Source organism: Bos mutus, chromosome 12, assembly GCF_027580195.1.
Source record: "Bos mutus isolate GX-2022 chromosome 12, NWIPB_WYAK_1.1, whole genome shotgun sequence".
Classification (NCBI taxonomy): Eukaryota; Metazoa; Chordata; class Mammalia; order Artiodactyla; family Bovidae; genus Bos; species Bos mutus.
The window spans coordinates 29681391-29696735 of NC_091628.1; the positions used below are offsets into that span (position 1 = coordinate 29681391).

Here is a 15345-nt window from a genome sequence, read left to right on the forward strand (position 1 = left end):
CCCTCTATGAAGTAGCCTGTGGACAGTTAGACTTTCTGAAAGTAAAAATAAAGTTCACAGTTAACGTGATCAATGACCACTCACTTTTTATGAGCAGCTTTTGAGAAAATTTTTTTGATATTAACCACTTGTCAATTTACATGCAGACTTCTGTCTTGCTTGTGTTTGCTGTGGAGGAATATCTTACTTTATGTAATCAGCACAAAACAGTCATGTCATAGTTTTATGGGGAACACTGAGTCTTAATGTTTGGAGAGATTCGTTTTCTCCTAGTGGGCAGGATGATGAGAAAGTTCCCCTATGCTGTTGCTATGTGCAGTGACTTTGTTGTGGTCTAATTTTTACTAGCCCTGGGTGCTTGCTAAAAGACAACTAGTGGTAAAGAACCTGCCTGCCAATGCAGGTGACATAAGAGACTCAGGTTTGATCCCTGGGTTGGGAAGATCCCCTGGAGGAGGAAATGGCAACCCACTTCAGTATTCCCTGGAGAATCCCATGGACAGAGGAGCCTGGAGGGCTACACTCTGTGGGGTCGCAAAGAGTCGGACACAACTAAAGCAACTGAGCGCAATTGTTTTTGAGTCTGCATGTGGTCTTTGAACAATATAAGCATGTGTAGTGTAACTGAAAACTTTAGGATAAATTTAGCTTTGCTGGTCACTGGTGGTTTTACTTTCTTAGAATTGTAGTATAACATGGGCCCCTTAATTTTTCTGCTGAAGGACTAGTGGTAGTATAGTGGAAAGAGCACATTTTGGGGGTAGGAAAAGATTTGGTTTTTCATCCGAGAATCTAAACTTCTGCTCCCACCCCGACTGGCTCCAGCACTGTGGTTTTTAGGCAGATCGCGTAACTTTTCTGAATCTCCATTTCCTCATCCAAATCTAGAGAACATAAATTGAGTCTGTTTCTGATGTGGATTCCTCTAAGGCAGGGTCTTTCAGCCTCAGCTCTATTGATATTTTAATCTGGGTAATTATTAAAAAATTTAACACTCAACTTGTTTTTATAAAAAAATGTTTTTATGAACAAAATGATATTTTGTTCATCGTGGACTTTTTAACTTGAATTTTTAAAGTATAGTTGATTTACAATATTAGTTTCAGGTGTTCAACATAGTGATTCAAAATGTTTATAGATTATGCTCCATTTACCCTGGGGCTTCCCAGGTGATGCAGGGGTGAAGAATCCGCCTGCCAATGCAGGAGACGTGGATTTGATCCCTGGGTTGGGAAGATGCCCTAGAGTAGGAAATGGCAACTCACTCCAGTATTCGTGCCTGAAAAACCCTATGGACAGGGGAGCCTGGCAGACTACAGTCCATGGGGTTGCAAAGAGTCAGACATGACTGAGCACACATGCGCCCTACATTCCATTTAAGGTTGCAACATTTTGGCTAGATTCCCTATGCTGCACGATGTGTTCTGCTTGTTTATTATGAACAGTGGATTGTATGAGCCGGGTAGTTCTTTGTTGTGGGGGCCACCCTGAACGCTGAGGCACGTTTAACAGCATCCCTGCCCTCCACCCACTGGAAGCCCTTGTTGAGACAACCACAAATGACCCTGTCCCTTGAGGACTTCAGCTCTAGGGAAAGTGGCTTTGGACATCAAAATCCTACAGAAAGAGAAGGAAGTATACTGGCACTTACTGAATGCATTCTAGTGAGCCGGCTCTGTGCTCTTCCTCAGGGGTCATGATAATTCTCTCAACTCTTTTATTGGTGGGAAAGCGAGGTGAAAGGTCATCTGACCAAGTTAAAAGGTTAATCAGAACTTCTGACAGACTCCAAAGCCCACGTTCTTCTGTATGTGGTAGTAGAGTGACCATAGCATGCACTTACCCAGGCTGAGAAGTTGATCAGCACCGTCAACACACACTTTCATCCTCACTGAAGACTCTAAATGTTAAGTTCTCCAAATCTTTTATCTGAAATTACCCGTAAAGGTCAATCATGTTCAGCATTTGCTGTGTTTTCACCAGGCTGTACCCAGTTTTCCAACCCTGTACTTACATGAAACACTACAGCTTTTCTTTACTAAATAAATATTCTTAATCTGGTGTTTTCAAACCTGATCAAAATCAGAATCTTTCCTAGAGGAAAAAAAAAGTAAAACATCAGTGCATCAGAAGGAGGCGAGGAATTATTTATTGAATACTTTTGTTTGACAATTGCAATTGTTCCTTTGAAGAACAAGAAACAAGCTTGCCTTTTCTTTGACCGTTATATTAGAAATAGTGATTCACAACACTGGCTGTGTTTCAGAATTTCTCAGCGGCTTATAAAAATATAAACCTACCCTCAGAGATTCTGACTGAATTGGTCTGGATGGGAATGAAGCATCCAGATGACTGTAATGTATGAACTGAAGGACCACTGGACTGTGAGCCGTCCTATGTGATAACTGACATCTCAGCCCTAAGAACGAGAAGTTTCATTTATGATCATTGATGCTGTATTTGAAGGATAAACTGATGTGCTTATCCATTTATGTGTTTCTGTACTTAGCCTTTTCTCACTGGCTATAGATGTTTACCACCCCTCACCCCAACAACTTCTGTACAAACATATCCTCCATCCCAGACATTTCCTACAAATATGGTTTTGTCTTTTATTATTAAAAATCAGTAAAGTCCAGAGAATCAGGAAACAACCCCCTCTGTACTGAGTCTTGACTCCAGCTGAGTTAGAAGGCAGTTGGGCTTCCCTAGTGCAGAGTACATCATGCGAAATACCAGGCTGGATGAAGCACAAGCTGGAATCAAGATTTCTGGGACAAATATCAATAACCTCAGATATGTAGATGACACCACCCTTATGGCAGAAAGGGAAGAAGAACTAAGGAGCCTCTTGATGAAGGTGAAAGAGGTGAGTGAAAAAGTTGGCTTAAAACTCAACAACATTCAGAAAACTAAGATCATGGCATCTGGTCCCATCAGTTCAGTTCAGTTGCTCAGTCATGTCCGACTCTTTGTGACCCCATGAATCACAGCACGCCAGGCCTCCCTCTCCATCACCAACTGCCGGACTCCACCCAAACCCATGTCAATTGAGTCGCTGATGCCATCCAACCATCTCATCCTCTGTTGTCCCCTTCTCCTCCTGCCCTCAATCTTTCCCAGAATCAGGGTCTTTTCAAATGAGTCAGCTCTTCGCATCAGGTGGCCAAAGGATTGGAGTTTCAGCTTCAACATCAGTCCCACCAGTGAACACCCAGGACTGATCTCCTTTAGGATGGACTGGTTGGATCTCTTTGTAGTCTAAGGGACTCTAGAGTCTTCTCCAACACTATAGTTCAAAAGCACCAATTCTTTGGTGCTCAGCGTTCTTTATAGTCCAACTCCCACATCCATACATGACCATTGGAAAAACCATAGCCTTGACTAGACAGACCTTTGTTGACAAAGTGATGTCTCTGCTTTTTAATACGCTGTCTATGTTGGTCATAACTTTCCTTCCAAGGAGTAAGCATCTTTTAATTTCATGGCTGCAATCACCATCTGCAGTGATTTTGGAGCCCAGAAAAATAAAGTCAGCCACTGTTTCCACAGTTTCCCCATCTATTTGCCATAAAGTGATGGGACCAGATGCCATGATCTTAGTTTTCTGAATGCTGAGCTTTAAGCCAACTTTTTCACTCTCCTCTTTCACTTTCAAGAGGCTCTTCAGTTCTTCTTCACTTTCTGCCACAAGGGTGGTGTCATCTGTCTCTGAGGTTATTGATATTTCTCCCAGCAATCTTGATTCCAGCTTGTGCTTCCTCCAGCCATCACTTCATGGCAAATAGATGGGGAAACTTTACTTTTTGGGGCTCCAAAATCACTGCAGATGGTGACTGCAGCCATGAAATTAAAAGACTCTTGCTCCTTGGAAGAAAAGCTATGACCAACCTAGACAGCATATTAAAAAGCAGAGACATTACTTGACTGCCAAAGGTCTGTCTAGTCAAAGCTATGGTTTTTCTGGTGGTCATGTATGGATGTGAGAGTTGGCCTAAAGAAGCTGAGCACCGAAGAACTGATGCTTTGAACTGTAGTGTTGGAGAAGAATCTTGAGAGTCCCTTGGACTGCAAGGAGATCAAACCAGTCCGTCCTAAAGGAAATCAGTCCTGAATATTCATTGGAAGGACTGATGCTGAAGCTGAAACTCCAATACTTGGGCCACCTGATGAGAAGAACCCACTCATTGGAAAAGATACTGATGCTGGGAAAGATTGAAGGTGGGAGGATAAGGGGACAACGGAGGATGAGATGGTTGGATGGAATCACTGACACGATGAACATGAGTTTGAGCAAGCTCTGGGAGTTGGTGATGGACAGGGAAGCCTGGCAGTCCATGGGGTAGCAAAGAGTTGGACACTACTGAACTGAACTGAACAGTGGCTCAAATGGTAAAAAATCTGTCTGTGATGCGGGAGACCCAAGTTTGATCCCTAGGCTGGGAGATCTGGAAAAGGAAATGGTGACCCACTCCAGTGTTCTTGCCTGGAGCATTCCATGCACAGAGGAGCCTAACTGACTACAGTCCATGGGGTTGCAAAGAGTTGGACACGACTCAGTGACTAACGTACACACACACTGGATGGTAAAGTAAGTGTTTGTGTGGCTTTTTCATTAAGCACTCGTTGCTTTATGTTCTGGCTCCACTTTTTACACTCAGCACGGCCTTGGCGTTGGTTTTCCCAGGGCAGTTTCCTCTGTGAGATGGGTTTGTCTCTCTGTGAAGTGGTTGTGAGGATTAAAGGAGAAAAGTGTTTGGTGATGTTCAGTTCAGTTCAATTGCTCAGTCGTGTCTGACTCTTTGTGACCCCATGGACTGCAGCATGCCAGGCTTCCCTGTCCATCACTAACTCCTGGAGCTTGCTCAAACTCACGCCCATTGAGTCAATGATGCCATCCAACCATCTCATCCTCTGTTGTCCCCTTCTCCTCCTGCCTTCAATCTTTCCCAGCATCAGGGTCTTTTCCAATGAGTCAGCTCTTTGCATCAGGTGGCGAAAGTCTTGGAGTTTCAGCTTCAGCATCAGTCCTTCCAATGAATATTCAGGATTGATTTCCTTTAGGATTGACTGGTTTGATCTCCTTCCTCTCCAAGGGACTCTCAAGAGTCTTCTCCAACACCACAGTTCAAAAGCATCAATTCTTCTGCTCTCAGCTTTCTTTATGGTCCAACTCTCACATCCATACATGACTACTGGAGAAACCATAGCTTTGACTAGACGGACCGTTGTAGGTCAAGTAATGTCTCTGCTTTTTAATATGCTGTCTAGGTTGGTCATAACTTTTCTTCCAAGGAGCCAGCGTCTTTTAATTGGTGATGTTGACGCAGGGCAGACACCCGGTGAAGGTTACCATAGCCATGACCGGAGGGCTCTGTCTTCTCTCTGGCCCGTGCTAGTTTTCTTTTCCACTGTCAGTGTATATCCTGTTTACTCCTCACCTCCCACCACTGCACACACACACAAACACACCAGTTTTTAAAAAAATTCTTCCCTTTAGTGTTTTCTGTGGAAAGTGTGGCTTTTTAAATGACACAGGCAGTCAGCTCATGCCTTTCTTCCTGCCCGGTGAACCAACCAGCCACTCACTATGGATTTAGTGGAAACGCAGCATCTGCTTTCACTGCCCAGGGCTATCTCTCTGCTAACCACTTCCAGGCCAGGGAATGTTCGGAAAGCCAGATGGGGGTCCCAGATGTCTCTGGGGAATCTCGCCGACTTGACAGTCCATAAACAGGGGACAATATCTTCCCAGTTCCAAAGATGTGGTGATTGTCAGAATTGGTGGATTGTCTGTTAACATAAAAACCTTCTCTGCAAGAGTCGCTTTGATAATCTTCTTTTCCTTTCAAATGATAACAGTCCCAGAGTAGCATTCTTTTTTTTTTTTTTTTAATGCTCCACCTTTTAATTTAGAGAAGTTGAAAGCTTAGTGCACTGAACCCAGGACCAGTCACTGCAAGACTCACCCAACATCTTCACCACAAAGCTTCTTAGCATAGGGACCTCGTCTTCCCAGCAAGTCTGGTTTCAAGTCTGAGGACCCTCTTGTGGGCATGATAGTATTATCAGGTTCAATGTCCCCCAAATGTCCTCTACAACTATTTTTTTGGATTCCAGATACAATCAAGGATTATATGCTTCATTTGGTTGTCATAATCTGCTCAACACTTTTTAAAAATGAAACCAGTCTTGTTTCAGAATTTGGGGCATTTTATAGCAATACTATAGGTGACTCAGTGGTAAAGAATCTGCCTGCTGAGCAGAAGATGCAGGTTTGGAGGAAATGGCAACCCACACTAGTATTCATGCCTGGGAAATCCAGTGGACAGAGGAGCCTTGCAGGGTACAGGCCAAGGGGTTGCAAAGAGTTGGACACGACTTAGCAACTAAACAACAGCAAAAATAGCAGTACTAGATGTAAACGTTTTGCCTAAAGGATAGCTTTATTAGAAGAACTAGCAGATGGTCTTTATCAAATAATTTTTGTTAGTACTTGTATCCACTTAAATAGACAAAAGCAGCATTACATGTGGCTCATCAACCAAAAGGTTCATATAAAATTTGTAGAATGTACTTGTTAAATTACATCTTTATAAAAGCCACTGGGTTGATCCATTGATAAGGTCATAAACTTTCTTCCACTAGGACGCAATATATGACCAGGCATAAACAGTCCCAATGCTTAACAGCCACAAAAATAAGATCTAGGCCAACAAGGACTTATCGTATAGCACAGGGAACTCTGCTCAGTGTTCTATAATAACCTATATGGGAAAAGAATTTGAAAAAGGATAGATACTTGTATATGCATAACTGAATCCCTCTGCTGTATGCCTGAAACGGACACAACATTGCTAACCAACTATACTCCATATAACATAACAATTTTAATTATTTAAAAACTAGAATAGAAGATCTCTGCTTGACAATTGCTACTGTTTTAATGGAACATAGGTGTGTGTCCTGCACATAACTGGTCTGCACACTTCCCACGAACAGCTAATGTGTTCTGGTCACGCTCACCAGGAGTGCTTGTCTTCCTGGAATTTCTCTCTGCCTGGCAGCCCTGGGCCCTCTGGAGGGGCCGTTGCCTTCACGACACTAAGCAGGCCTCCAGGTTTATGGTGCATCATTAAAGAGCTTGCAAAACACAGAACACGAAGCCCCTGCCCTTCCCCACTGTGCTTGCTGAAGTCTTGCTTCCTCGGTGGGACGGGAAGCCCCCAGCAGACACACCTCCCTGTCTCAAAGAGTCCAGAGAACATTTGTGATGGGGACCCTCCTGGGGACCAAATATGCTCAGGGGTGGGCTCTATAAGAGCTCGGCCACTGCCCTGCAAGCGGTGGGTGGGGTGGAGGGGAGGTCACTTCTCAGAACAGGGGGCTGCGGCTCCCAGAAGAGGAAACACACACACACACCCCACTGGCCCCACCTCCCACAGCCAGACCCCTTTACTCCCTCCCTAGACCTCTCTCTCCCCAGGAATCCTGGCCAAACCTCCTGCCAACATCCCTTAACTCTCCCTGGGGAGCTCCCTTTGTGTCTGCTCCTGACTCAATGGGCATGAATCTGAGCAAACTCCAGGAGATAGTGAAGGACAAAGGAGCCTAGCTGGTGTGCTCAGTCCATGGGGCTACAAAGAGTCAGGCATGACTGAGCAACTAAACAATAGCAACAACAGTGATCCCTTTACATTTCTCTCTCCCAGTGCACTACGGACTCCTAAGATAGGAAGAGAGTTTCTTATACTATCCATGTCCTCCAGAGCTTAGGGTACAGCCTGATGCATAGGTGAAATGTTAACTAAAGGAATAAATGAAATAACAGGTGCTGGCCAGATACCACATTCTTTGCCTTCTTTTTTATTAAAAAATATATATTTATTTGGCTGTGCCAGGTCTTAGTTGCAGCACACAGGATTTTTTTTTGTTTGTTTTTTAGTTACGGCATGTGGGATCTAGTTCCCCAACCAGGATTGAACCCCAGCTCCCTGCATCGGGAGCATGGAGTTTTAGCCACTGGACCGCCAGGGCTTCTCACATTCTTGAGAAGGAAAACCATGTTCCATTCTAGAAACCTTGGAGTCTGTATTCATTTCTGAGGCTGGCGTAACCAGTAAACACAAACTGTGTGGCTTAGAACAATAGAGATTTATTCTCCTACAGATCTGGAAGCCTGAAGTCTCAAATCAAGTTGTTGGTAGGCCCCGGTTCCCTCCAAGGGCAGAATTTCCCTTTCCTCCTCCAGCCTCTGGTGGCTCCAGGCATTCCCTGGCTTGTGTTCCCTCTCTTCCTCTGTTTCTCCCTCACCTTTTCCCTTTTGTGTCCCTGCCATCTCCCTTTGCCTCTCATAAGGACCCTGGCAATGGCCTTGGGGACCCACCTGGAAAATCCTTAGTAAAATCATCCCATGAGCCTGAATTAAACACACGTGCACAGACTTATTTCCCAATAGGGTCACATTCACAGCTTCCAGGAATTGGAACTTGTTATCTGTGGCTGGCCATGATTCAGTTCATACGGTGCTCCACCGTGAAAGAAAAAAATATTGCCTGTATCTTTCTTGCAATGTTTTCCTGCATGTGCTTCACCAGAGAGACACCTCCCAGATGCAGTGTGCTTGCTTTGGTTTTGTCTAGGAAAATTAAGCTAGTAACATCTCTGATTGTCATAAAGATGCACACAGATGGCATCATTCTTCATGAGAGTCCACAAATAGGAGGTAGAAGGAAGAAGGGAGGCTGATGGGTGAGTTTTAGGATGGGAGGTCCAGGAAGGTGTGATAAGCTACAAAATATTCTCTTGGGGTTCTTGAAGCCGAGGGGAGGGTGGGCCCAGGTTTCACCTGAGCTCAGCAAGGGCGGGGGTGGGGGTAATGTGTGAGGGATGGAGGGAAGATGATGATGGTCCCTGGAAGGGGCCCCCAAGCAGTCAGGTTTCAGGAAACACAGAGTGGCCTCCAGGATCTAGAAGAATGATCCTGGCCCCATCCTGAATCTCAGAGGGACCGGACCACGCTTTCAGGAACTGTAGCCAGGCTCCCCCTGAGCATCTGGAGTGGAAAAAAGACCACAGTCCCTCCTTGATGGGCCCCTGTTTTCATTCTTTTTGGCCGCACCATGCAGCGGTGCAGGATTTTAGTCTCCCAACCAGGGATCAAACCTGCGCCCCCTGCAGTGGAAGCTCCAAGTGCTAATCACTTGACCTCCCGCAAGTCCTGATGGGGCCCTATTTTCTACCAAGTAGGGGTAGAAAACACAAACAGCTTGTGTCCTGAGGCTTAGCCAAAAAGTGCTCCTTTGGGTTGTCCAGACAGGAGGAGAGAAGACAGTCTAATCCTATGGTACCACTGATTAGCGACCAGGATCCTGCCTAGCCTTCATCACTGATGGCAGGTCACTCACACCAGGACTGTCAGGCTCACAAACTTGGGGTCAGATCTGGGGAGGAGGAGGCAATTCCCCACTCAGGAACCAGGACAGACAAAGGTCAGATGTTCACTCCTTTGTTTCATGACTTTGCCCTGTTTTCTTCCAACAAGGCCAGACCAATTGGAAGCGGCATCTGGAATCCTGTTCGGCTTGATTTATAAGATAGGTTTCGCTCTGAACACCGCTGACTTTGTATAATGGTGTTATTTCCTCATGGGATTAGTTAACAGAGGCAACACAGCGCTCAGCGAAACAACGCTGAGCTCTCAGTTGAAAACAGTACCAGGCAGGCAGGCTAGGACCCTGAGGATTAAACTCTAAATGCTCTGGTTCAAAAATCAAGGATTAAAAATGAATATTTCATTAAAATAGAAATCCAGTTTAAAGGTTTATGAAAAGTAGGGTGGAAAAAGAGGTCTGGACAAGTTAGTCTGATTGCTCAAAGATCTAGAAACAGAGTAGGGAAACCTGTCTGCTCCCCCACTGCCTTTTTAACAGCTGAAGAAATTAAGGCAGAAGGATGAAGTCATAATTTGCTCTGGCCCATTAGCAAGTTGATGCCAGAGCTGGGACTGGGTCCCCTCTGTGCCTCTGGAGCCTGGATTCAGTGTGAAGGAGAAAACTCAGAATTCAAACCCAGGTTAGGAAGGAAGGAAGGAAAAGCAGACCGAGGGGGATGGGGAGGGAAGGGGTAGGCAGACAGAAACAGTCTCATAGTCCGAGACAATGCAACTTGATTATAGACATTAAGGGACATGCAGAGGACTGTCTGTGCACCCAATGTCCTCTTCTTTTCTTTCTGGGTAACAGTGACCGCAGGGCCTTTTCATCCCCATGGCTCTATTTTTTTTTTTTTTAATTTTAATTTTTTGGCCCAGTGGCATGTGGGATCTTAATTCCCTGATCAGGGATCAAACCCTTGTCTCCTGCATTGGAAGCTCAAAGTCTTAATTGCTGAACCATCGGGGCAGCCCCAGAAGAGCCATTCTAAAGGAACCAGCCCCAGACTTCAGTTGGCTAGGCTGAAGTAAGTGCAGACCTGGGGATCTGCCAGCGAGTGCCTTTGCTAGGAACCTGGGACTTGGAACCTGAGAGAACTCGAAGTCCGACTCTCTATGAAGCTAAGGCTGCAGATTAAACCTGGAGATTGTTGCGGCCCTGTTTCCTGCAACGTGGAGGGAACTGGTGTGCAGAGAGAAGACAGGCAGCACGGCAGGGGCGAGAGCTGAAAGGACAGTCCTGATGGGGTTTTTAAATTCCTAGTCATAGTTTTTCCCGAAGTTCTAGGAGTCTATATATATATATATATATATATATATATATATATATATTGGCCTAAGTTTGTTTAGCTTGGATTTCCTTGTGGGTAAGTCCTCACTGATGTGAAGGTTCTCCATAAGCACGAGCTGGAGGGGCCCAGGTCTGGATTCCTGGCTGATTGGGTCAGAAAGATCCTGGGGGAAATCAGACAATTTAACTTGGTAGCAGAGCAGCTGGCAATTCAGACACATGTGAACTGTCAGTCATGGTGGGGGTGGAGGCAGGGCTGGGATTCCTAAAAAGTGCCCAGTGAGGATCCAGTAGTCTTGGCAAGGATGGTCTGTCAAGGGGGATTGAAGTCCCTAAGTTTTTGAGGTGTGGGGTTAGAGGAGTCCGATAAATGAACAGGAAGTCAGGGCAATCTCGCCCCTAGTATTTGGGGAACCCAGGACAAGAGTACAGATGGAGACCTAGTTTTTAAACATTAAGTGTCAAGTTAACAAACTTAAATAAAATATTTAACACATGGTGAGTGTTCGGTCTTTCTACCTTGGCCATTCCGTGACGCCCCGGAAGGCCAGTTTGGATGTAGAATTCTTGGGGTCCTCATAGTTCCATGGCGGATATGGCAACGCACGGACAGTCGGCCCCTGGGTCCCAGCCCTTGGCTGGCCCTCCTTATCCCTGCACTGTGAGGACCTCAGCATGAATATGCAGGCACTTCCCAGCCAGAATGTCCAATATCTGTCTGCACCCAGCAAACACCGTCCCTCAGCCACCTTGAGAGCCTGGGACCGAGTAGTACTCTGTGGATGGACAGGTCCTGGGGAAGCTGCTCAGGCTCCGAACGTGGACTTGGGGTCACCTGGGCATGAGATCTCAAATTCCCGAGATCTGCAGCATGGTCTAAAAGTAAGTATAAGCTCTGGGGGGACGCTTCTCCTTGGTCCTGTAGAGCCCAGGTCCAGTGAAATGGGCCTGGCTAGGACAGCACCGTCCTGCCCCTCTGAGAAGGGTAAGGTCATGGGCTGACCCAAGGCGGGTGAGTTGGTCCTAGAACATGCTGGACTTGGGGAGGCGGGCAGGAGGCTACCCAGCTATGCTGTTGTGGGCTCTCTTTGCTACAAGGTCTTTGTAAAATGATGGCTCTGAGTCAGAGTAGAGATTAATAATCCACTGTTTGGGGCCAAACTTAGGTTTGAATTTTGAGGGCTTTTATCCCTTTGCTGTGTGATTTTGGGCAAAGTATTTAATTTCTCTGAGGACTGATTTTCTCATCTGTAAAGTGCAGACATACCCTCTCCAGGCGGCTTTGAGGATTAAATGATGTCCATAAAGAGATCAGCGCTCTGTAACCGACAGCAGCTGTGTTGTTATTCTTTTCCTACTATTGTTGAGATGGCTCACAGCTCTGAAGTGACTGCTCTAAGGCCATGCTTGGAAAGGAGAGACCCACTGGCCCTCCGATGTTATTCCCTCTTCTCCGAGAGTTACTGCTGTTGATAGTCAGGGGCCTGGGCTCTGATTTCCTTGTATCATTTACTTGACTGTGAACCACTGGCAAATCACTTTGCTTCCTGGAGCCTCAGTGTCCCTGTTGGAATAATGGGACAATAACAGCATCCGTTCCTGACAGTGCTATTAGGAGTGAGCGAGATGATCCATCTAAGATCTTAACCAAGGTTTGCCTGGCACAAAGCAGGCTTTCAAAGCTGTTATTTACTTTTCAACACCTCCCTTCTCTCTCCTGCTGTCCTCGGCCCAGCCGTGGGCAGCTGCTGTTGTGATATTCAGGGTTCTAGGGGAGCTATTTCAGGACCCATTTGTCCTGGACAATCTTCACTCCATGGAATAATGGCTTCTGAGGAAGGAAGACCTTGAATCTGATTTGTTTGCTCAAGCCCAAGCTCTAATTGCTTTGGGAAAAGGCCCGTGTTGGCTGAAATCATTTCTTGTTTTGTTCTTTTTCGGCCCCTGTCGGGCAAAGCTTAATCTCAGTCAGACTTCTTGATTAACCGGGGAAGAAGAATTTGCCAAGGAAAGAAAACAGCAGGCTGGTTTCTTCAGAACTCAAATGAGGAAACTGCTATGTGATCAGTACGCTTTCTGGGCAGCTTCACTTCCTTCTTTTTCTTGTGTAAGAAAATCTAAGTTAAACGTATCTGTGCCAAGGATGGACAAATCCAGCTTCTCTGGGAGCACTGATAGGCAGGGGACCTGGTGGCACCGGAGGCTCTGGTAGATGCTGGGGATCCCCGGCGCAGGTGTGCCCCGGGGAGGCTTGCTCTGCTCCAAGGGTGGCCTGGAGGAAAGGAAGCAGGTGAGTGCAGATTCCTCAGGCACCTGGGGGCTCACTGCTGCCCCCTGCTTCCACGTAAGCCCTGGGTCGAGCACTGTGGGCCCCATCATCAAAGCATGTTGTCCACTTGCAAAGACATGTAAACACTGATTCTTTCTACTTGACCGCCCATCACCAGGTCTTTCCTCCTGTTGATCTCTGAACACATTGAAAAGCCATCTACTTCCACTTCTCAAACACCTTCCTTTCATGTCCAGGTCTCTACCACCGTCACCTTTGCCCAGTTCTGTGCCAACCCAGCTCAGAGCTCCCAGAAGCTCCCCTTTCTGCCTTGCCTGGGGCCATGCTCTGCCTTTATTTCTCTCTCTCTCTCTCTCTTTAATTTTTAATTGGGGTAAAATATGCTTCCCTGGTGGTTCAGATAGTAAAAAATTCTACCTCCAATGCAGGAGACCTGGATCCGATCCCTGGGGTGGGAAGATACCCTGAAGAAGGGAATGGCAACCCACTCCAGTATTCTTGCCTGGAGAATCCATGGACAGAGAAGCCTGGTGGGCCACAGTCCATGGGGTTGCAGAGTTGGACATGACTGAGCGACTAACACAATGCAGAACATAAAATTTACCATCTTGGCCACCTTAAGTGCACAGCTCTGTGGCGTTAAGTGCTTTCACATGGTCATGCAACCATCACCACTGTCCATCTCTGAAACACTTGTCATCTTGCAAAACTGAAACTCTGTACTCAGTAAAAAAGAATTTGCCCTTCTCCTCGCCACTAGCCCCTGGCAATCACCATTCCACTTTTTAACTTTCTGTGAGTTTGACCACTCTAGAAACCTTGTGTAAGTGGAATTACACAGCATTTGTCCTTCTATAACTGGCTTATCTCCCTGAACACAATGTCCTCATGGCCCACCTGTGTTGTAGCAGCTCTTCCTTCTCTTAGGGTTTCCTTTGGAATGGCTGCATCCTACCCGTCTTCAGGGTCTGAGTGTGAACTCCTTTCTTCCAGGAGGCCTCCTCAACTCCTGCCACTGGTGCTCCCACAATGCTCTGCACACTCCTTCAGGGAGATCCAGGCAGAGTAGGGGCGGAGCCCAGAGACCCCTCTGCCTTCCCGAGCACAGATCCTCAGAGCACAGGCTCCTCTGCTTTCCTGGCTATATCCCAGGGTCCCATCACAGGCCCGTGCCCGGCAGAGCAGAGTGGAGCACAGCAAACAGTGCAGAGTGAATGCTGAACACACTTTTCCTAAAATATTCACTGACAGTTTCTAGTGACAATTTCTCACAAACCTTGAGACCAAATTAGCACATACTTGGCCCATCGGGGCCCAGGGAATCTTAACCAGCACAGGGTTTGTCTCTAAGGCACAACTCTCCATCCAATCACTGATTCTCTGGCCTTTCCCTCCACCCTGCTCTATTAGCACCCACAGCTTCTTGGGGAGCCCAGCGGTGTCTCCAGCCCTGAGTTCCAGGCGCAGTCCTCGTCACCCACTCGCCTCCTGGTGTGTGTTTTGGAGGTGGTCTCCCCGTCTGCCTCTCCTGGCCTCACTTCACCCTGCACAGCCTGGAAAGTGCCTACTCCTGGCCACCTCTCTACCCCTGTTCACTCCAGGAACCCTGGCCCTGGTGTGTCTCAGCGAGTAACACTGACGCCATCACGCAGGCCTGCCCTCTGGGGAGGAGTCCTCATTCCACAGTAATCTGCCCACTGCCAACAGCTTCTACTTCCTTCTTTCCTATGCTCATACAGAAGCCCTTCTCCAAGGCCTGATCCTTTCACTGTGGGGGAGTGGACAGACGGTGGGGCCATGTTCCTGCCTTCCCATTGACCAGTGGTTTAACTTTAGGCAAATCACAATTCATCCCTAAGGCTTGGTTTCCTCATCGTAGGTGGAGATAACAAGGAGTATGTACCACACAGACTTCGAGAATGATCTTACGATTACTGAGGGGAAGGATGGGAGGAAGGGATAGTTAGGTAGTTTGGGATGGACATGTACACACTGCTGTGTTTAAAATGGATAACCAGGGGCTTCCTTGGTGGTTCAGTGTAAAGCATCTGTCTGCCAATGCAGGAGACATGGGTTCAATCCCTGATCCAGGAAGATGTCACATGTCATGGAGCAGTTAATTCTATGAGCCACAACTATTGAGCCGGTGCTCTAGAGCCTGGGAGCCGCAACTCCTGAGCCCACATGTCACAGTTACTGAAGCCTGTACACCCTAGAGCCCGTGCTCTGCAATAAAAGAAGCCACCACAGTGAGAAGCCCACGCACCATTAGGCAGTAGCCCTGACTCGCCACAACTAGAAAAAAGCCCACGCGTAACAACAAAGACCCAG

General features: G+C 46.7%; 1 protein-coding gene across 1 annotated transcript in view; it reads right to left on the reverse strand.

The window, feature by feature from the left end:
• Nucleotides 1–12788: 12788 nt before the first annotated feature.
• The window catches only part of LOC102271272 (cilia- and flagella-associated protein 337-like), a 43284-nt gene continuing 40727 nt past the window's right edge, over nucleotides 12789–15345 (reverse strand). Inside the window, 1 exon segment of the mRNA XM_070380215.1 lies at nucleotides 12789–12996. Within this exon segment, the coding sequence (XP_070236316.1) occupies nucleotides 12789–12996 (208 nt within the window).